General features: G+C 40.9%; 2 protein-coding genes across 2 annotated transcripts; one reads left to right on the top strand and one right to left on the bottom strand.

The window, feature by feature from the left end:
- Nucleotides 1-2671: 2671 nt before the first annotated feature.
- Nucleotides 2672-10158, bottom strand: pkmb (pyruvate kinase M1/2b). Its single transcript, XM_030426742.1, has 11 exons — nucleotides 10028-10158; nucleotides 8533-8711; nucleotides 8284-8375; nucleotides 6695-6826; nucleotides 6416-6602; nucleotides 6038-6308; nucleotides 5803-5953; nucleotides 5560-5712; nucleotides 4297-4463; nucleotides 3328-3509; nucleotides 2672-3193 (listed from the first exon to the last, which is right to left on the bottom strand). The coding sequence occupies exons 2-11, from the start codon at nucleotides 8681-8683 to the stop codon at nucleotides 3087-3089; spliced, it is 1593 nt and encodes a 530-aa protein (XP_030282602.1). The 5' UTR covers nucleotides 8684-8711; nucleotides 10028-10158; the 3' UTR covers nucleotides 2672-3086.
- A 4481-nt stretch (nucleotides 10159-14639) lies between these two features.
- LOC115586205 (protein mono-ADP-ribosyltransferase PARP6-like) lies at nucleotides 14640-22341 on the top strand. The gene is made up of 23 exons (XM_030425033.1): nucleotides 14640-14863; nucleotides 15045-15129; nucleotides 15508-15606; nucleotides 16427-16521; nucleotides 16615-16675; nucleotides 16782-16872; nucleotides 16971-17037; nucleotides 17142-17291; nucleotides 17371-17512; nucleotides 18056-18187; nucleotides 18849-18944; nucleotides 19049-19141; nucleotides 19223-19348; nucleotides 19453-19518; nucleotides 19652-19719; nucleotides 19862-19910; nucleotides 20076-20188; nucleotides 20295-20367; nucleotides 21269-21338; nucleotides 21462-21541; nucleotides 21629-21692; nucleotides 21787-21871; nucleotides 21976-22341. The coding sequence occupies exons 2-23, from the start codon at nucleotides 15127-15129 to the stop codon at nucleotides 22070-22072; spliced, it is 1920 nt and encodes a 639-aa protein (XP_030280893.1). The 5' UTR covers nucleotides 14640-14863; nucleotides 15045-15126; the 3' UTR covers nucleotides 22073-22341.
- Nucleotides 22342-22883: the final 542 nt, after the last annotated feature.

Raw genomic sequence — 22883 nt, forward strand, 5'->3', positions numbered from 1 at the left:
GATACTTCTCTCTCTCTCTCTTTCTTTCCCTGTCTATGTCTCTCTCTCTCTCTCTCTCTCTCTCTCTCCATGGACCTGCGGCCGGCGAGGAACTGTGAGCAGCGAGCCGGTCAGCAGGTCAGACCATCGGAGAATCCTGTCCAGGGGCTTTAGCTGCCTGGTTACTGAACCTGAGGTGTGCTGTGACCCACCCACCCCGCCTCCCTCTGAGGGAATAGAGATACTATCAGTCACTTGCCAGTCACTGCCAATAGGCTCGATCAATCTCTCATCACTATTCTCCTCCGACCCCGCACCACTACACCACCTGCCAGAGGCGTCAGCTCAGTTTGAGAGCGAGGTTACTTTGAGTGCATTCAAGTTAAGTGTGTGTGCAGGAGGAGAGGAGGTGTCAGTCATTCATGTATTTATATATTTATATCTCATTTCGCTGCCTTTTATCTGAAGAATCCATCACCTATGTATGTTAGGCATATTTTATTTTAGCTACTGAATTCAATGCAATAAAATAACATATGGTCAATGATGCTCGTCCGAGCTGTTGATTTCTCTTCAAGAGCAGAAGGAGGAGAATCTGATAAAACGCTGGTGAAGTTTCAGGCTCTAAGCCGGATTATGAATTGAGAACTGCCTGATGTTGTTTGGTGCCAACATCAAAATAGCCCAGATTATAATTTGCCAAATATTCTACTTCATAGAGTGATGGCTGTTGGATATATACATAGATATAGATGTTTAATTCAGTGTTCCTGCATGGTTTGATTCAAATCAGATTGTTTTACATTGAGATGAAGCTGGCAGGTAGATCTAAAGCAGAAACAACTAGATGAGTTGTTTTATGACGATAACAGTAATATAGAGTAATTTTATGTCATTTTTTTTTTTTCAGAGTATTGCTGCTTTTACCAAAGTCCAAAACTCTGAATGTTCTTCAACCACTGCAGCAGTTTACAGCACACATAAACAGTGAAAGACTCACTGGAGTACAGTTCTGATTTTCATTGGTGTTTTCTATAGTAATCTTGAAAGAAATAATCATGACTAAATGCAGACAAAATATCTAATATGACCATGTCACGAAAACGTTAAATGATCCAATATATTTTTAAAAGTCAGCTTGCTATTATGATTTTTTTTTCTATCATTTGATAGTTATTCATTACCTCCTTTTAGTGGGTTGTGTTTCCCCCATGTCTGTTTGGTTGTTGGTTTGTCAGAAGGATTACACAAAAACTACTGAACAGATTCCCACAGAGCTTGGATGGAGGATGGGTCTTGCATCAGAATAGACCCGATTAACTTTTGGTGGCAGATGCTGGAATGTGTCTCACTTTCTTTAACATTGGTGTTTTTCCATGTTTGTTATTTTCTCAGGGACTAAAGCACTGATCTTGATGGAAAAAAAATCCAACTGTCTAAATTTACAGGCAATCGATGAAAGGCAGTACAATTTAATATCTGGAGAAATGACAAAGTAAAAACTGACTTTCGGAAAAGGACAATGTTGAATTAAATAAAGCAAAAAAGAAACAGGACGAAAAATAATTTCTAAGTAAACAAGGTTAGTTTCAAAAATGAATTGGGTCGTGTCACATCTCTACGGTTGTATTTTGTCTGTATTCATTAATGAGATTTTTATCGAACAGTGTAGGTGTCCTTTTGATTTGAGCAGATTTGAGTGCTACATGAATCTACATGTGAATCATGTTAAGAAATAATCTAAACAGACTTCACCAACTTCTTTCGCTCATTCATTTTGACTTTTACACTAAGGACACAACGACATGCCCCCACCACTTCTTACAAGCAGAATTTCTTACAAATATTCTGAAAGAAATCGAGCGTGAGAGGCTACAAATCCTTTGCCCTCCTTCAGTACCTGCAGTTCAAACTGGCTTCTGCTGATTCCCATGCAGAAATTCAGACAAACATTTAAACCCACAACCTGATTTGCAGTAGCCAAACTCTGACATACAGACAAAAACACAAAGCGCTGCGGCAGGCGCAGGTTTTGAGAGGAGACCTTCACCTCTGAGTGGAACAGAGCAGGAGATGGGAGTAATTTTCGACTGAAGATTTGAAGTCAACATAAACCCCTCTGGTTGAACATCTGCTACTGATAATGCTTGATTGATTAACATCCGTGTTTAAAAAGTAACTGATACACTGAGAGGAACACTTCTGTTCTTTTTCTTAAGATTTATTTCACTAACAGTTGTTTTACTTGAAATGTAGTCATATTTCAGTGATGTAACTCTAATTGTACGTGAATACAGATTTTCAGTGCTCTTTCCGCCACTGACAGTACATTACATGTCCATAACTTAATTATCTACTCTGACCACATGGCATTGGCATATGCTCTCATTTTCTCATTTGCCATATCGGCAGTTTTAATTACTGAGGCTCACTGGAACACTTTTAGTAACGTCTTCTGATTGACTCTAATGATTTTTCCATCTTTTGTAGTATGTGCTTAAATTGTTTGAAATCTTTTATTGTGTGGTGTCTGCCGTATTTTACCACTTTAAACACCTCGTCTCTGGTTTGAATCAGCCCTGGAGCTTTGTTGCATCTACAGTATTTTTTGTCTCCTTAGCATGGAAAATAATGATTTTAAATATGACCCTTGTCTCAGTTTAGTGTGACAACAAAAGGAAGACAAACATAGTTGACCCCAGAATTCCTTTTAATGGAAACCAGTCATGCCAAATGACTTTGCAGTCACATTTTTTTACCAACTGGAGAAGAAAATAACAGTACATTCTCATGTTTATCACTGGAAAATTAAAGAACCAACATAATGTGTACCTGCATTCTGTTCACCATGCAAACCGAGTCCAAACACACATGACAGGAGAGTTTCCACTAAAAGGTTTTGAGTTCAGTCTCTGGCAGCAGGATTTAGACAATAAATAACAGATATGGATGAAAAGTGTTACTGTCTGTGAATGACACCATCGAAAGTCCTTTGAGGGAGCGGCCTGGTTTTTGAGTTGCTTTCGGAAAAGAGAAGTCCGACACAGGGGGGAGGAGGGTTACAGGAGAGGGGAGGGGGGTAGGTTACTAATGTCCTTTGATGATGTTCAAGGCACCAGCACAACTCTCATAGTGTTGGTGTAACCGGCACCGGGGCGCCAGCCGGTAACAACCATGGCCACGTCACCGGACTTGAAGAATTTGCGGTGTTTGCCTATGGAGAGAAACAAGAGATGTGTTGGTGGAAAATAAAGGATTAAGTTGAATACAGCCCTGTGACCTCAGGCAACACTAATTTCACTTTTAACCTATTTGAGAACAAGTTAAAGAAATCACATGAACACGCACCGTATTCCAGGGCAAAGTTCACACGCAGGTCAACGTCCTCAGCCCAGACGTCGTTGGCAGCCTTGGTGTACAGCACGGGGTAGACTCCGCGGTACAGGTGGGCCTGGCGGGCGGTCTGGCCACAGCGGGTCACGGCAATGATGGGGGCACGGGGCCTGTACCTTGACAGCATGTGAGCAGACCTGCAGGTAACAGGTACAAATTATTAGAAAGATGCATAATGTAAAATACTTCAATTTTCGACCCCATTTAGAGAAAATTGAGCCCACACCTAGACCTGTCATGAGTGATTCTCTGGAAAAAAACAAACAAACTGTAATTCACAACTTCTTCATCTTTCATGTTTATGTGGTGAACTCGTCACGAAACAGAGAGCAACTTTAGTCGAAAATTCACTCTCTTATAGCTCCATTTTTGGTCTCTACCATCTCCTGAGGGTTCTTTAGCTGCTAAATGCTATGCTACGATCACCAGCTCGTTTGCTGCATGTCTGTTTGGTGCTGAGCAGGTAGTGTTCAGTGGGTTTGAAGAGTGTTTCTTCGCGACTGCACGGGAGCCGTTAGTGTGAAACGAAAAAAGATCATTCCACAGAGTTGAGGGGAACAGCAGAGTCGTGACATACTGTTCACACAGCTGCTTTAATTATGCCATTATCTTTAGGAAATCCATCCAGCTGACAGTAGAACGTCCTCTGTATCATGTGTTGAGAGGAATGAACAGGGAGTTAAAATTAACTCATAGAATGTCAGGGTTCAGATCTCCAAAGGTCACAAGTGGAGCACAGATTGTGTGCCGTGAAAGTTGGCACACTTCATATGAGCCGAGGGCTTATGTACTGGAGAGAGTGGAGGCGGAGGGAGAGAGAGATATTATAATACACCAGTTTCTTCACTCACAGTGGGCGCCGTGGAGGACATTATGACTAAGAGCAGTGCAGAGGAGTCCGACAGGAAGGACTTTAGGTCTCACCTGCCAGTCTTGGTGAGCACGATGATGGCGCTGGCGCAGCACTTGAAGGAAGCCTCAACGGCACCGATGGCGATAGACTCTGTGGGGTCACGGGTCAGATGAGTGGTGCGGCGGAGCTCCTCGAACATCTGCCTGTGGAACATGGCTGCCTCGGCCTCACGGGCGATCTGAAAGTGCGACAGCGAAACCAGACGGATGAGAGTCGTGTCAGGCTGCAGTCACGCGGCCACTTTTAACTGCAGGAGTTAGTTTGTATTTTCAAAGGACAAAACAAAAGGGGGGCAGTTGACGTCAGTGCAGAGGGCTTCATACCTGAAAGTGCACTGAGACATGAAGCTAAACAACAGCGGTGGCCATGATGTCCAGGGACTGTTGCTGTGCACGGCAGATCCTCAGACACATGCTATTTGAGTAATATGATCACACAGTTAAAGCACAATGCAAGAAGACAAGAAGAGATGTTTGGTAGCAGATGGACGGAGGGAGGGGTGGAGGAGGCAGGGATACACGAAGCAAGTCGAACAAATGCCAAACAAGCTGTTAGTAAAACTCAAGCTGATACCACACATGATTTAAAAGCACAAAATATATCCTACGCCACAAAGCAAACATCATCTTCAAGTTTATTTCAGTCATTTTGATGGTTATTATTCATGATCCTGATACTCGATTTTTTTGGGGCTGATGCCGACATTAGGGAATAAAAACTTCAGATAATCAATATATTGACGGATATACACAATTTTTTTTACAATGATCCCTCAAATGGTGATATAGTGTGATGTTACAAAGTCATGTCATGACATGTCGGTAAACATACACGCTGATGCCGATTTATCTGCGATAAGACATTGACAGGCAGTAATATCGTCCGACTGATATATCGGTTGGGCTCCGATTACGTGATTGATCAGAAGATTACATGACACCAAAATGCACGGTTCTTGTATTACAAGCTAAAACATGGATTATTGTGGGTTTTTCATGGTCAACGCATGACAAAGTTAGACTAACATGACGATTACAAGAAGATAATTCCTTTTCAGAAGGACAACTAACGGAACAGTGAAGCTATGAATATCAAGCCCGAACAGATAATAACGGAGCATCAATGCCACGTTAGATCAAGTGAATTTGGTTACTTTGGTCATTAAAAAAATGGGAAAACTTGTCATACTGTTGTCATACTGTTGTGAAAGATGCGCACTCACACTGAACACAATATGATGCTTAATCAGTAGGATCAGTCAGAGGGGCTCTTACCATGTGCTGTGTGCGCACAGCCTCCAGGGGGTAGTCTCCCTTGGCGGTCTCACCGCTCAGCATGATGCAGTCGTTGCCATCCAGCACGGCGTTGGCAACATCACTGGCCTCAGCGCGAGTAGGGCGGGGTTTCTTGGTCATGCTCTCCAGCATCTGAGGAGAGACAACAACATAACTCTCAGACAAACTTTTTTTTTTGTTATGTTTTTTTCACAAAACAGTCGCCCTACTGGGGTCACAGACCTGTGTGGCGCAGATGATGGGCTTTCCGATCCTGTTGCACCTGCCGGTCATCATCTTCTGGGCGAGGAAGACCTTCTCTGTTGGGATTTCAATGCCCAAGTCTCCGCGGGCAACCATGATGCCGTCACTAGCCTCCAGGATCTCATCGAATCTATGAGGCAAAAGGAAGAAAATCAGTTTCAGAAATTCTCCAAAGATTTGGATCTGCTCAGGTTCACTGACATCGTCCACTCACCTGCGCACACCCTCGTGGTTCTCGAGCTTGCTGATGATCTTGATGTCCTTGCCCTTCTCGCCAAGCGCCTTCCTGACGGCCTGAACGTCAGCAGCCTTACGGATGAAGGAGGCGAAGACCATGTCAACACCCTGCTCCACGCCGAACTGCAGGTCCTTCAGGTCCTTATCAGAGAGAGCGGGTAGGTCGACAGCAGCTCCGGGAAGGTTCACACCCTTCTTGCTGCCCAGCGTACCGCCGTTCTCAATGTTACACATCAAGAAGTCATTGCCTTCAGACACACACACACACAGAGAACAACATTTATTTCCACAAGAAAGATAAAGAAAATTTTCATTAAGGATGAGCCTCGCAGGTGATTGTTTTCTGTGCACTTACCAACTTCTTTAACCTTGAGGGAAATCAGACCATCATCAATGTAGATGTGGCTTCCAGTCTGCACGACCTTGGTGATGTTCTTGTAGTCGAGCCACAGAACTTTCTCATCACACTTCTCCATGTACTGGTCGTCGAGTGTGAGCTTGATGGTTTCACCCTTCTTGAGCTCGACCTCAGCAGTGCCACTCTAAACAACACCAGGGAGACAGAGCTTGTTCATTCTCTGCTTAAAACCTCCTCGCAATTATTTGTGCAATAAATTGAGCCTTGATGACTCACGCCCTTGATGAGTCCGGTCCTGATTTCTGGTCCTTTGGTGTCCAGAGCGATGGCCACGGGTCTGTACTCCAAAGATCCTGGCACAAAGCTCTCAGTTGCGTCACGGACGTTCTTGATGGTCTCGGCATGGTACTGTGTGGGTGTTAAACAAATACTGTCACGTTGAAAAACAAAATAATTCTACCATAGCTTAAAAATTGAGAGAATTCCCATCAGTGAATTAAAGTAGTTCTTCACGTCTTTTTACGTCTGCTGTGCTTGATACGTGTAATGACGCGAAATAAAAACAATTGATAATCCCCTTCACAGGCATTGAAACTAATGTAATGAGCCTGTTTTGAAAATGTAAGGAGCAGAAAGTATTTGTGATATTTGTGTTAAAATGTACAGAGTACAGCACAGACGTTGCTACGTCAAAATACCTTGTTTTATTTTGGCGGGGAAAGGGTTGTCTTTAAATGTATCAAATTCTGAAAACGTGAAATGAATGAAGAACAACATAAGGAGGACAAACTTGGGTGCACGGCACTGGTTACATAATTATTTGCAGTAAATCTTTTCTAACAGCTGCAACACATTTTTAGCATGTGACATTGTTCAGCTCGTTCACACCCTGTCAGGTCTTATAAGAACAGTTTCCAAAATATTTGAACAATAGGGTGTTTGACAACTTAAATAAAAAACAAATCTGTCTTCTGTCTGGCTCAGAATTGCAGGTTCAAAGTCTAATCTGCACACTGTCTTCTGTCCTCGGTGGATAATGAACGCTGGTCTCACTACATGCCTTCAACTCGCACTGTTGCTGCCAGGCTGACTCTCAGAGAACTCCTATTTATAGCTGGACTGGCAACTGACATGGCAATGACACAAAAGTCAAGTCTATTTTGCCCGTCACACAACAAAATCGGATCTCCACTTTGTTCTCTGGATATATGATAATCAATTTCATCATGTTTTATTGCTGACTGCCTAAAAATACTGAGCTGATACCTCAGGAGCCACTCTGAGAGTTGAGTTACATTGAAGAAAAAAAACCCCTGCGGTTAACCTTTAAACATCCAAATATCAACTGCGGGTGGTCATGCTACTGCTGCTGATGACTCGACTGCTCGTCCGCTCAGGTGACAGTGAAAAAGGTAAAGAGGCATGACTTTTAAAGGCGAGGGGTCACGAGTATTAGGTGGGCCAAAGAGTTGGCTGTAATTCAGTTCGCCCACCAGATCACAAGCTACAACTCAGACCCGCCACTGAAGGGGGGCGAGTACAAGCTCGTAGATCACATTACAGCCACAGACAGTTACCGGGCCACAAGAGTAATGTCACACTGACGGCTACAGCTGTAAAGGGTAAATCCATACTGAGTCATTTGTAGTGGGTGAAGAAAATACGGCTGTGCTGCTCTGTCTGGGTACATGTTGCACTTCTGCGCAAACTTAAACCCGTAAGGTCACAACAGGGTTTTTTTTTCCCATTCGACTCTTGATGTCACCGTTTAGGATTGTAGAATGCAACAGTGCAGAAATTTAAAAGATGCTAAGGTGCGGGGATTAAAATGATTTGTTATAATTGCTGAATGTTTTCTGACTCACCTCATGTGTTCCATGGGAGAAGTTCATTCTTGCAACGTTCATCCCAGACTTGATCATTTCCTTGGCCATGTCCACAGATCTGGAGGCAGGTCCTGCATTGAGACAGGTGGATGATGGGATTTTACAGAAAACCACGAGGCTAAATGTGAACTTTAGGAGGTCATACGGATGTTTTTGACAATTACGTAAAATATATAACATTTCAACAATAAATAATGTTTCAACAGGGTTTTTATTCATGATTCTGACCAATTGTGCAGACGATGCCAGTGTTGCGAGACACGGCAGGTTCAGAGTCGATGTCCAGCAGACACATGTGCTCGATGAAAGTATCGGCCATGGCAGCATGCATCTGCTGGGTGTGGATGATGGAAGAGCCCATATCCTTTGACTTCGACATGACTGGATCCGGGTCTGCAGGAAAAATCCTGTGGAGACCAGAAGGTAAAGAGTGCAATGATCATTAGTAACTGACAACTCCATTATAATTATAGATAATTTGGGAGATTCTTTCTTGCATGGGCCACAGACAGAAGTCTTTATCCACATAGTATTTAGAGTCGCGGTCTAAACAGTGACACAAAGACAGAACTTGTCATAGAAAGCTGCATTACAGTAACAAGTTATCACATAAACAGGACCACATAAGTAGTCAGAGTATGAAAAATGAATCAGAAACCACAGAAAGATTATATCAATGGAAGAGTGCACACTTATAGTAAGGTGTGACCTCCACCAGTGGAGAGTGACTGTGCTAGCTGACCGAACAGCCGTTGCATAAAGCAACAACGACAGTATGTGCCTGCCTGACTGCACTCTCCCACATTCCAGCGGGAGTTTATGTGCAAATAAGAGGAGCCTGTCACTCCTCTCCTCGCTGAAGGTACCTCACACACACAAAGAGTAACTCCAGTACTCCACGATAAATAGATGAAACAACAATATTATTGCTGCCCGGAGTGCAGCAACAGAGGTATGCAGCCCGCATAACGGATGTGTGTTGTCAGCCAGTGCATGGAAACATGGTGTGTGTGTGTGTGTGTGTGTGTGTGTGTGTGTGTGTTGCCCACAGCCTTTACCAAAAATAACATGGTCAGCTGAGAGTATTTATGGACTGTAGAAATGTATTAGAAGAAAAAGTCCAAAACAATGAGACAAAAAAACATGACTACGTGACAAAAGGGCTGTATCTTTCTACAAAGTAATTAGTTACAGGTAATTTCTAAAAATCAATCATTACTTAATATTATATTGAATACTGTCAATATTCAGATTAAAATCTTATTCCAAGGAGGGAGCAGCACAGGTGAGAGTAAGAACACAGGTTAATAAATGAAATATACACAATTAACAAATAAGTCAAAGTGAGAGAACTATATGTGACTTTACTGCACCTTAGTAAAGTGTGCACATAAAGCAACTGTAAGTGCAAAACAAGCACACAAAATACAAATAGTGCACTCTCCCGATAGTCCAGATCAAAGTGATATCCTTAAATACAGTACAACTGAGAATGTGAAATAGACGTTAGCCTCTATGAATGAGATCAATGCACAATTTCTGTAACAAAACTGTGAATATTACATTAAAAAGTGAAAGTCTGCAAAGATTTTCAAAATTAAGAAGTTTGTCCGGTGATTGAAAATACTTTTTACATACTTAATAACTGAAACATTATCAGAACCAGTACAGAATGTCCTCTCCTCTCTGTCACACACTTGGAATTTTTCTCGCAGTTACTCACCTACTGGGTAAACTTTGCAAGGACGAGGGCGCCACTGGTCAGGCTGCAGGCCACAGTTTTTATCCCCCTCACCAACCGGAACTACATTCCAGGAAGCAGTGAGACAGGATATAGGTCGCGGCAGTTAAGGCGAGATTTACAGTTTGGACGACGAGCTGAACGTATGATTTTCACATGGAAGAAGGTTTCCACACGTAAATATCACGTTGCGTGCCATAAGCACAACAGTTTGACAGTATTGAGGGAGGATACAGCGCAGGTGGGACTGTTGTCCGGCTGATCACAAAATGCTCCGCGGGTGGTTGAAATAATCCTCGGTCAGTGCAGAGCAGGGGGAAACCTTCTGGCTGTAAATTACGCTTCTTTCTTTAAATATCCTTTTCTGCTGCAGCGGTCGCTGTAGCTCTGTTCCTTAATGACTATTACCATTCTTATTATGACTTATTTTATTGTATTTATATTATTTGCCTCAAGAATTAAGCTGATGGGTAAAAGTCACATTACTTGCTCATGCAATATTAGATGTTTTATAGTTGTGGGTGCTTGTTCCTTAATAAATCTCTTCTTTCTGAGAATGGCACTGAAAATATGTGGTAAGGAGCTTTAACAGGCAAAATCATAATCTGCCCTCATTTGCACTTTAAACACAAACTTTAAAATCTGTCAAAGCTGTGTAGATAAGTGTTTTGGAAAAAACTTTTCTTGTTCCTCTGAGGACATATGGTGAGTATGGAAATACAAAAATCACACTTGCTTTTCATTGTGTCCCTTTGCTTCATTTCCAGGATACATTATAATGAACATCATGCAAGACCTATTCAGAAATGTTGTTCATTCGTCCAGATGCCACATCGCTTCAGGTGCACACCTGATCGAAACTATGTCAGGACTTACGTGCATCTTTTTTTTTTCTTTGTCATTACAGATTTTATATTCAACATTGGATAAGATAAGATAGAATGTTACTCATCCCAAAAGAAATTCTTGTGCTTCAACAATTTACTGTACAATCGAAAAAACCAGTAGCAACCAGTGTGCTCCCCAGGTCAGGGGACAAACACTTGGCCCAGTTTAAGATGCTTGTTATCTGTTCTGACAGTTGCCCCTCCTTTTATGGTTGCACTACGATCACTCACTCTGAAGCTGTCAAATCATCTCTTTTACTGACTTCACTTCTTTGCATGATAGACTTCATACCACACTGTCGGACGGGCAGGGCCGCATCATTGTTTATCTTGTTTCATGTGTTCAGCAGGGGTGGAGCTGTGGCTACATTCCTGCAGCGTGATATGATCATCCAAATGCATTCACTTAGAGCTTGATATACATTACATTACTGGACTTTGAACAAATGTGCAGCCAGGCTAAAAATGACATGCACTGAAGGATATGACAACTGAAGATTCAGAATCAGATTCAATGCAAAGTAGGTTTCACATACTCTGAGCTTGCTCTGGTATTTGGTGCTTAACAGTGAACAAAAAGTCAATCAAGAAACATTGAAAACTGAAACATAGAAATAAATACATTTGCGAGAGGATTTTTTTTTTTAAATAACTAAAATCTGTTTTTGTACAGTTTAAAGAATATGTGAAATGTACTGTACGTGCATTCATGTCTAAGGCAACAGTGCTCGCAGGTATGCGAACCTGCTAACTTGTTGGACAGATGCACAGATGAATGCTATAAGTCATTCATGTACAGTATGGCAACACATGGCTCCGTTTTACCAAAAATAGGCGTGAAACTCAAACAAATATCAGGATGTCACTCAAAGTATGCAATGGTAATATGTACATATGTTTATATATAGATGCACCATGTTGGGCACATGTTACATGAGGAACATACTGTACTGTACCATAAACTAGATCTACCCAGTGTCATGTTCAACATGTATGTGCACTCTCCTTAGTGTTATTTAATATAAGCTGCATGCTCCTCAGCATAAAATAATTTTCTATCTACTGACAGGGGAACCCCAATTTTTGTCAGCCATATTATTCCAATAATTGTTAAAAGGAACAAATATTTCTTCAAAACATGTGAAACGATGTAGAAATTCCAGAGGGGGGGAGGCAGACTTGGCAGCTAATTAACCTGAACTCACAAATGCTTTACGGCAGACTTAAAATCATCCTTAACTGGACTAGACATTTGTAGTGAGCTTAAAAAATGCTCTAAAACAACTGAAAAAAATTATGAGAATTAAGATCATGTCTGTAGATGTTCATGCCTTATAGCTAGGTAACAAGAAAACAGAATTTATGAAGTATTTCATCTGCACCTTTGTGTGATTTATGAGCCCTAAATGTTCCTTGGTGTGTGGTTGATGTGACCCAGCAAGAAATCTGACTCCAAACTGACTTTCACCCACCTCCTGTCCTTTTAAGGACAAATGGATAGAAGCCAGTGGAGCCACGGTACTGACTTCCAGTTTAAAGACTCATAAATTATTCCTTTACAGTGACATCCAATGGATTGCTCTCAGTTCACCTCAGTTTAAACACATTCATGGAATCATCTGTGCTCTGCATCAAAGTATATGAGTTGTCTGTTCCTACTGTACGTTTTCTAAAACATAGTGCAAAATGTAAGTAATAACACAGGTTTTATATTATCTTTTATTTTGATTTTTTACAAAATTACTTTATAATACTTATCTAGGATTGTATGTTAAGTTAATTTCCCTGTATCGTTATTACACACACTTGTTACATCCTAAACCCACTAATACTAATTCAAATAGGATTTTTATTCTTTCAGTAGCATTCAAACTAAATCTGCTTTATTTTTTTTTAGATTGTTCTTACATTTATTCACATGTGTACTGTATACTGTGGGTCAACAAACCACTGATCCGACAGATTTATAAACTTTATTGGTCTCAGTTTTCTTTTTTCCTTTTTATCTGATTGCTGATAAAAAATGTGTTAATTAAAAAATGTGCAACAGCATGTAATCAGCAAAGTATCTAGTGACTAGTAAAAAGTACAGCATTTACCTGTGAAATGTCGGGGAGTGGAAGTACAAGTATAAAGAAAAAGAAAATGGAAGTACCACAAATTTGGATTATGTACAGTAGTTGAGTAAATGTACTAAGACTCCATCACTCATTCAGACACCCTGTCTCTCTCTTTCTCTCTCTCTCTCTTTCTCTCTCTCTCTCTCTCTCTCTCTCTCTCTCTCTGTGTGTGTCTCTCTCTCAACAACAGCTCTCTCTTGTGGACAACCAGTTGAACTGTCTTGACCTTCTGTCTGAGAGTGTTGACCTGCAAACCCACTGAAGTGTGGTGAAATGTGCCATACATATTAAGTTGTATATTGTATATCATACAACCGACACCTGTGCATTGCCTCACCTCCTCCGCTCCCACAGTGATCAATTACAACCTCAGTCACAAGACTTTTTTCAACGTAAGCTTCATCACATGTTCAAAACAGCTTTAGGCTTTTGGTCCCTTCTACACACTTGTAATCCTTTTCTTTGCTGTAATGTGAAGCTTATATGGATGATGTTTTAATTGTGCTGTTTGTCCACATATAACCATACGACTGCAATGTCCCTGGTTAAATTGTCAGTTTGCATTTGTTGCCTATACTCTCTGTGTGCTAATTTCCAGCCTGTGTCTCTGAGAAATATTAAAAAAGAGAGATTTTGATCTCAATTAAGTTGCATGTTCAAATAAAGGATTTACCAGCTTTTACTTATTTCAGTTAATCTCCTGACAAGTCACGATTTTGACAGTTTGTCACCAACAACAGATGCAGGAGATATTTGTGTAAAGCGAGTCGCTGTGTAAATCTGATCCCTGTCCACTGACTAGGAACCTGTTGTTCATTTATCTTGTGGCTCTGACAGATGATATAACAGTGGGTGTGCAAAATGACAAGGAGGCGGACATGACAACACAAAGACTGCACGATATAAATTAATATCTCTGAAACTAACACCGGCGTTGAGAAGCTCATAATGTTGCTCACTGTGTTTGAGACATGTTGACAACCTCGCTGCAGAAATTGCTCCATATTGTTTTTTGTTTTTCATGCACAGCCTTGAAAATGGCAGCGTACAGGAGAGGGGGTTCATGATACTGTGCCCACCCACTATAAATAAACACATCCACAAACACCCCCACATGTCTAAGTGGATTACTCTGAGAAAAGCACTTGTTGAGAGAAGACTTGCACAGATGTATGCAGTCCTAGAAGTGTCTAATCTGGCCAGACTGTGGAGCAGCAGGCGACGGCTAACAAGGGTAACTGCCGATTAAGGTCAGCCTGCAGCACAGCAGGCAGACAGGAAGACTAATAAATGCCAAACATCACCCGTATCACCATCCTTCAGCTCTGCCACCAGGGAACTTTGTTATCATCACAGTCTTAAAACTGATTCATGGAGCTGACTTTTCCAGAGTCTGGAGGATATTGTGATACATGGGTTTGTTTTTCTGCTCTGTCACCGAGGAATAAACCATACTGTGGAGAAGATGTAAGACTGGAAGCTGTAAGTGTGCATGAAAAAGCTCTCGAGCCACAGGTCTCATCCTCAGCCTCTCTCCTCCTTCTGGACCAGGTTCAGCTGATCTGAGCAGTCAGTATCTGCAGCCAATCATGTGACACTGAAGTCCAGGACTGAACATGTGTGACTTCCTGCTGTTCAAACCAGAGAGGAGGACGGCCAAGCACACAAGCGCCAGCCAAACAAACACAGGAATATTCACTGATTTTGTTGTTGTAGGATCATGGACATGAGACTCTCATTTTTGTTGTTGTCTTTTTTATACCATTGCATTGTTTGTCAAGCGGGGATATGTGGAAACTCATGAAGGAAAGGTAAGGACTGTTTGGTGTTACCAGACATTTTTTCAATAATATCCTGGACAGTATTAACATAATGGTAGGCAAATGTTCTTGAGGATGAAAGCATAGTTGTGAAGAAGATGCTGAGAGTAATATGTTCATAGATGCATACTGTTGAGGCAGCTGAACTGATTAGGTCACACATTCTTTCCAGCACGTGTTTAATTGTGTCAGCCACAGCGGAAGGAGCCGACTGTTGATCGTTGCTGAAGAAGTGCGAAAAAAAAACTGAACATATGGTGAGTCTGTAAGCTGCAGCTATCCCTCTTCCATTCATGTTTTACTCTCAATAACACACAGTCTGGATCTGATTTTAAGTTAGTAAGTTGGGTCCACTTTCACATTTTATAGACCGAATAGTTAGTTGATTCAACAAGAACACAACTGGCACATTAATTGACAGTAATAGTAATCGTTGGTCCTGTTTTGTTTTGCAACCACCAGATATAACACAGGAAGGACATTAGATGCATGCATGTTCATCGTCTACAGTAAATGTTGTAATATATCTTTTGAAAAGATGTTGAGATCAGAGCAGAGTGGTCAGCTGACGTTATTTGGATGGACAGAAGGAATACATTGGCACAGTAAATAAGAGGAATCTTTCTGATTCACAGCTCTTCTCTTTAACCCGACAGGAGACGGAGTGTGAGCACTGGGCAGGGAGCCAAACTGATGAGGACAGTGATACAGAGGAGATCATGTATGGAATCCATGTAAGCATTATTTACTGTTTCATTCCAAATTATCATTACACATTTCAGTAAAGTCAACTACGTATGGGAAGCGTTTGCAAAGGATACTAAGTTGTCATAAAACGTTATCATGTTATACTGGATGTTGAAAAGGCCATGGCGTAAAGTTTGGAGTCAACAGAAACGCTTCATAAATAGTTTGTAACCGTATAAAGTAGCTGTTAACCAATGTAAGAACATTTTAAAAATACAATTATAATTCCTCCTGTGAAGCATCCATCCAAAAAGAAGTTTAACTACAGACTGCAACATATCTATCAGATATGAATCACAAACACAAACAATTCCTTTAGCGATTAAAACACGTGCACAGATAAATAGTTGTTTGTCAAGGAAAAATTAACTCTGGGTCCACTTACTAGATTTCTTTGGGAACTTTGAGCAGCATATTGTGACCTTCGTCAGCTAAAGCATTTCATGAATATAATCATAATAAACAGTTGGCCATTATTACATAAAATATGTCATTTAATTAGTCAGTGTGCTTCTCAGGAGGAGTTATGCAAATGCAGTTGATTCATAATTAATAAACACTTTAAAAATGTCCTTATATCTCAGTATAGCTACAGAATATTGTACTATAGTTAGTTATAAACCATTATTCTATTTTCTATATACTATTTAGAAATGCTAAATACAAAATTGCCCCCATTGTTTATCATAAGACGCCTCTTCTTGTCAGCCATTGTTGTAGAAACTGTGAGTGGTTTAATCCCTCGGCACCCTGTGGTGCTGAGCTGTTTGGACCATAAGGTAAGTGTGTTAGTGTTTGTCTCCACAGGAGAGCTGTGCCACTGACCTGTATCACCACCCCCAGCTGTACACTGACATCGAGGCAGTCAGGACTTTGTATTCAGATGCTGCAGTTTCTATCAGGTCAGAACATCTTTTATTATTCATATTCTGGCCTTAAAGGAAATGACCTCTGCTGCTTTTACAACAAATCTCTCTTTCATTTCCCCGTGTTAGGGAGTTTGGGTCAATTGATGATGTGGATGTTGACTTGAAAATAAATGCCAACATTTTGGAGGTAAGTTATACATGCAGACACTCAAATCAAGAGCAGCATAGTGACACGTTTGCTGTTGCTGGTATGTTGATCTGTTTAAGATGATTACACTCTTTGGTGTCTACAGGAGGAAGTGGCCAAGGCCTGGAGGATTAATCCATCAGAGCCCATCGTGATCCGCCTGCACTTCTCTCTGTCTCTTTATCTGGACGGACCTGGTGAGCAACAGCAACACTGCTGCAAGCAAAATTCACTGTGAATGTCAAATTACTGTAAGTCAATGTGACACATGATGAGGTGATGTTTCTCGCCGCAGCACCCACAGTTGAAGTCTTTCAACCATCCAACAAAGATAACTTCAGCTTCGGGAAACAACTACAAAAGTGAGCCTTTGTATAGTTTTTATAGCACTTTCTCAGCGCATGTTGCACATTGTAACAGATGTCACTTGGATATGAATGGCAAACTCTTCATTTCTGTCTGCCAGTATTCTCACTGTCTTCTTATCCCGGGAGTGGGAACATCTGACCAATGAGAACGTCACAGTCCGACAGAGGAGGAGACAAAGCTGGTTCAGGTCTAGTGGAACCATGAAGAAAGTTCGTGCGAGACTTAACATCTGGCTCCCACCATCAAAGTATGTGACAATTCAGCAGTTTTATCACAGAATCAATCTTGAAGCCTTTATTGACTGCTTCATCACTCTTGGTGAGCAGGTCCCACGACCTCCAGGAACCTTCTGTGAAGGACAGCATCATTTTACCGGCGATAAAACTGAACCACTTCACTAATCACACAACCTCCTACACCATCAAGAATCCCACTGGAGAGCTGTTCACGTACACACCCAGTGGAAAGGTGAGGACTCTTTAGTTAATTAAAGTCAAAATACAGTTTGTGTCATCCCAACCCAGTCGCCAGAGTAAATGTTGGCAATGCACATTTTTGCAAACCATGCATATGCTGAAAGTGTAAATTTTGGGGGGTTTAAATTTCATTTGTACCAACGTCTATTTAAAGGAATAGTTGTTGGCACCAACACAGCTGCAAATTGTCCTGAGGTATCCTTAAAACAATCCAGTGGTTTCGTAATTTCAAACTTTAAGCAGCTGCCTTGAGCAGAGGTCTCTCGTTCAGCTTTCATGCCACCACCACCCCACCTTCCGACATCACAGTTAGCTCGTATACATGTAGTATGAACGTGAAATTACACATATTGCAGAAATGTTGATATGAAACGTATGAAATGAACACATTTGAACATATTTGTGGTTTGCAGAAAAGAGAAATGCAAAGATGTAATTCTTGGGACTGGGCGAGACATCCACCTGAGTATTTTGACAATCTTCCCAGGTTTTTGTCTGCACTATTACCTAAGTGTTTGTGCCTCTTCATCCACAGAGGGTGGTGGTGTCAGCAGTCAAGTCATCAGCGCAGCTTAGTACCAAACAGCTGATAGAGCTGCTTTTCTCGTCCCAGGCCATCGGGCACTGTAGGAGCACCCCATCTCTGCAGCATGGCTTCTTAGTACAGGTAAAACACAAGTCAGAAAGTCTTTGTCAGAGTAACTGCACCCAGTCTCATTATCCAGTTTGCTGACAACTGACAACTTGTGGTGACCACCTGCTCCTCACACACAATATGCAGCAGCAGCTGATTTAGCCTTGTACTATACAGTGGCACAGTGGTTGTACTTGTGGCGGTCCTTTATTGTTAAAATGGTGATTTACACAGATGCACCGCAATCTAAATTGAGTGGGAACAATTCATTCAAACATTTCTACATATGCCACCATGCATTTAAGGTGGAATACCAAATGTCCACACCTCTGCCTGTTTTGGAGCTTTCTATCAAATCACACATCGTCTTCCTCAGGAGATGATTGACTCAGTTGTAAAATGGTTTACAGATGATATGAAAAGACAGACACAATTTTTTTCACAGTGTAACAACAGTAAATTACAGAAAAACACTCTCAAATATTGGGATAAAACATTTGCACTTAGACAACCTGGGTTCAATGGATTTCCCCATAGCTTTAAAATGAGTTAGTGGTATAATATTTAAGATCAGTCTGTAAACTGTTCGATGCAGTCAATTCAGAAATCTCAAAAACTTTTGAATTTTGGGAACAACAAAAACGATTTGATCACGACGCGCAAACGACATGTGTGTTTTTCACTGTGTTCACAGGTAATGAGGTATGCTGAGCAGAGAATCCCCACGCTAAATGAATATTGTGTCGCCTGTGATGAGCGGCATGTGTTTCAAAACGGCCCAATGTTAAAGGTACGCTGCTGCACAGAAATGAGCAAATGCTTCAGTGGCTAAACTACCTGAAACAAGGTGACCGCTAACATGTTGTCCCTGTTCTGTTTTTTGTTTGTCTGCAGCCAGCAGTTTGCACCAGAGAGCTATGTGTGTTTTCCTTTTATACGTTGGGGGTCATGACAGGAGCTACAGAGGAGGTTGCCACCGGTGCAGAGGTTGGTAACACACACATACACACTTTTATCTGGATGATCATAATACAAGATTACTGTGTTGAAATACCGTCTCCCTTACAGGTGGTTGACCTGCAGGTGGCCATGTGCAGAGCTGCCCTGCAGTCTTCTCGCAAGAACATCATATTTGAGCCGTACCCCTCTGTGGTTGACCCGTACAACCCCAAGACTCTGGCCTTCAGTCCTAAGGTATCAGACGAACTGATCTGGTCTACGTGATTTTCAGTGGGCTAATTGTTATGTTAATCGTGTGATTATGTAATCATTAACACATCATTGTGTTGTTGTGGCAGAGAAAGAGCTATGAGAGGCTGCAGAAGGCTCTGGACAGTATCTTGTTAATCAGGAGGATGGCACAGGTGATCTTAAAATGAATCCTTCACACATGAAAGCATTAAAATGTTCATCTGAGCGCAACCTGAACGCTGGTGAATGTCTCCTCGACAGCTGCGTTAATGTTAGAGGGATTAAAGTGTAATATATCATCTCCAGGGTCCATATTCTGAAATAAAGAAGCAGATGGACAAGATAGACCCCCTCGCTCATCCTTTACTACAATGGTGAGCGACACAATCTAAACTGGCCTTTTCACTCCTATTTTTATTCTATTTCAAAAACTTGTGTGTGTTTATGTATGTGTCATAAAATCTGCCTGTGCATTAGACTCATACCCAGGTGTGTGTTTTGTATGTTTGACAACAGGATTTTAGCCAGCAACAGATCGCACATTGTCAAGCTGCCACTGAACAGGGTACGATAGAGGAGTTCACAGTTAGAGTCTGATACAGTAGCTGAAGTTTCACAGCAGTAGTGGTTGATAATTGCCCAGATAGATTGCGTGTTTTTCTACTTAACATACATGTTTATTCTGTTGTTTCACTCTCATGTATTGCTTTAATCCCTTGGTGCACAACAGCAACTTAAGTTCATGCACACGCCGCATCAGTTCCTGTTGATCAGCAGCCCTCCGTTCAAAGAGGCTCGTTTTCAAGCTGCAAGGAAACTTCATGGCAGCACCTTTGCTTTTCAGTAAGTAAAATCAAAGCGGTTCCACTCGTGGAAAACCGTCATATCAATACTGTACAAAGCATGATTCCTGCTTCATATACTCAAACCCTGTTTGCTCTTCTTTCAGTGGTTCCCACATTGAAAACTGGCACTCGATTTTGAGAAATGGCCTAATTAACGCCTCTTATACAAAATTACAGGTAGAGTATGACAATAACGTAAGTTTATGCGCTTTTTGAGCATTGTTGATTTAACCTCTTTGAGCTGGGGTTGCTTGGATTGTAGAAACCAGCAAGAGAAAGATTCATTTTGAAAGTATCCCACTGGCTCAGTGGGTCCAACTCCCTCATGTCTCATTATTATATAAGAACAAACACCTGGCATTATCATGATGAACGTAAACAGTGAACATGGCTATTGTAAGACTCACCGCTATCAAGCTACAGTATGTTAGTATCGGGAAATTTCGATGCACTTTCTCTTCTATTCTTGTACGACTGGCTCGCTAACAGCTTTAGAAATATATTTACCATGCCGAGGCATTATGGAAAGTTCAGCCATTGTTTTAAGAGATTGCAACAGACATATATAGTCCCCCTCCAGTCAGAAATTTGTTTTTTCTCTTCTTCTTAAAGAAATGTTTGAGCTCCATTGTGTAAAATGATTTATGTGCAGAGTTTGACACTAGAGGCTGTTTTCACATTCATTGTTGAAAGTGAAAATGACCTCTGTACCCACTGAAAATCTGTTTATGAGAGGGGCACCCTAAGAGCCTTATTTGTGACATCACAAATATTTTGGAAGCTAATCCTGGTTTCAAATATTAGCGTACATGAGTGTGATGTGGAAACCTGAATCCTCCATTTCTCACACAGTGAGACGTGACTTCACATTGACGTTGGAGACATCTTGTGTCCAACAGACAAACTTCTGTAATTAAAATATTTACATATTCTGGGGTTTATTACAAGGAAGGAAGACAGGGTGTCATTCTAAATTATTTAAAAAATATATAATATGCCTTAATACATTTGCAGAGGGAATCTTTAAGTTTTCATCTCATTGTTAATCTCATGTTTTTTGTCCTGTTTCTTATTTAAGCTTCACGGAGCTGCATATGGGAAAGGCATTTACCTGAGTCCTGTCTCGAGCATATCATTTGGATATTCTGGTACGAGTGCAACTATAATTCTGTTCATAATACTCTGCAAACAAAATGTCCTAATTATACAAAGATTGCCATTAATTTATGATTCTAACATGCTTTTTAAACTTGTGCATCCTCTTTGTACAGAGATGGGCAAAGGGCAACACCACATACCCAACAAAAAAGAATTCATAAAGAAATACAACCACATAAACAAAATCAAACAGGTGGATAATCATTCACAATTTGATAAGATTCACATCTCCTTTCTTTCCTTTTTTTGTATCTCATCCTGTGTTCTCTCCTTGTCTTAGGAGGAGCCAGGGCAAGCCAGGTTTCTGCAAACAAGGAATCTAAACTGCATTGCTCTCTGTGAAGGTAAAACTGAGAATTATATGTATGTGTTATGAGCCTTGATTTGATATTCGATTTTTGACATAGTTTTCTAAAAGCTCTCTGTATGTCTTGACAGTGATAACTTCAAAGCACCTTCAGAAACATGGGAACATTTGGGTCTGTCCGATATCAGACCATGTGTGCACACGTTTCCTCTTTGTGTGAGTACAACACGAAGCAGCAGCGACCTGCCTCGCACTGTTATAAGACATTCATGGACTCCATTTCAGATTTATTCAATGTTCTGCTTATTTCTCTTCCTCAGGTATGAGAACGGCCAGGTGGGAGACGTCCACATCAACACTCAGGAAGCCAGGATCCACAGGGAAATTTTACAAGTAATTGCTTCAAAGCCGTGCTGAGCCTCTGAAGCAAGAGAAAGCAGTGACTGGGAATATGTGCTGGTGTCTTTGTGGCTGAATTCATTACATTTTTATTAGTTTGACAAGTGAACATACAACAATGAGCTGCCTGATATTACATTTTTCAGCTTTTGTATAAAAAAAAGTCAACTCAAAGGCAGGAAAATACCACGTTTACTAATAGTAGACAGATGAAACTATTACACCTAATAACCACTATTAATAAATGGTAAATTTATAGGTAATTAAACAAAATGAGCTGCTTAATAAACCATTATTTAGCAATTGTGAAGTCTTACGAACATCAGCTGCATTTGCTTAGTAAATGGTTTACAAAAAATTGTTGCTGTTTGTTAACGGCATAATAACCCTACAAACTACAGTTTCATTAACTATAAATTAACTATTCATTAATGATGGTTATTACAAAGAGCTGCTGTTGTTGTAGTTTGTTGTGACACACCTGTAAAAGCTCTTTTTTGCCTTATATCTTAATGTACAGTCTGGTGAAATGTGAAATCTGTGTTAATTTACTGTAAACAAATATTTTGTACATTTTTTTAAAATAAAGTTTTACAATATTTGCTAATGTGGTCAAATGATGAATTTTTAACATGTGTAAGTTTTCCTTACACATGTTAATGCAGATTGCCCACAGCTCGATGACTTGCTGTTGTTAATGCAATATGTGTGATCTACCACAAGGTGGAGGTGTAACCAATGGCAATTACTCTGACGCTATTATCATTGTTAACACAGAGCCAATTAATCCCCATAATTGTGATATTAAAACTCGAAATGTATGTCAGTG

The sequence above is a fragment of the Sparus aurata genome, chromosome 8 (genome assembly GCF_900880675.1).
Source record: "Sparus aurata chromosome 8, fSpaAur1.1, whole genome shotgun sequence".
NCBI classification, from domain to species: Eukaryota; Metazoa; Chordata; class Actinopteri; order Spariformes; family Sparidae; genus Sparus; species Sparus aurata.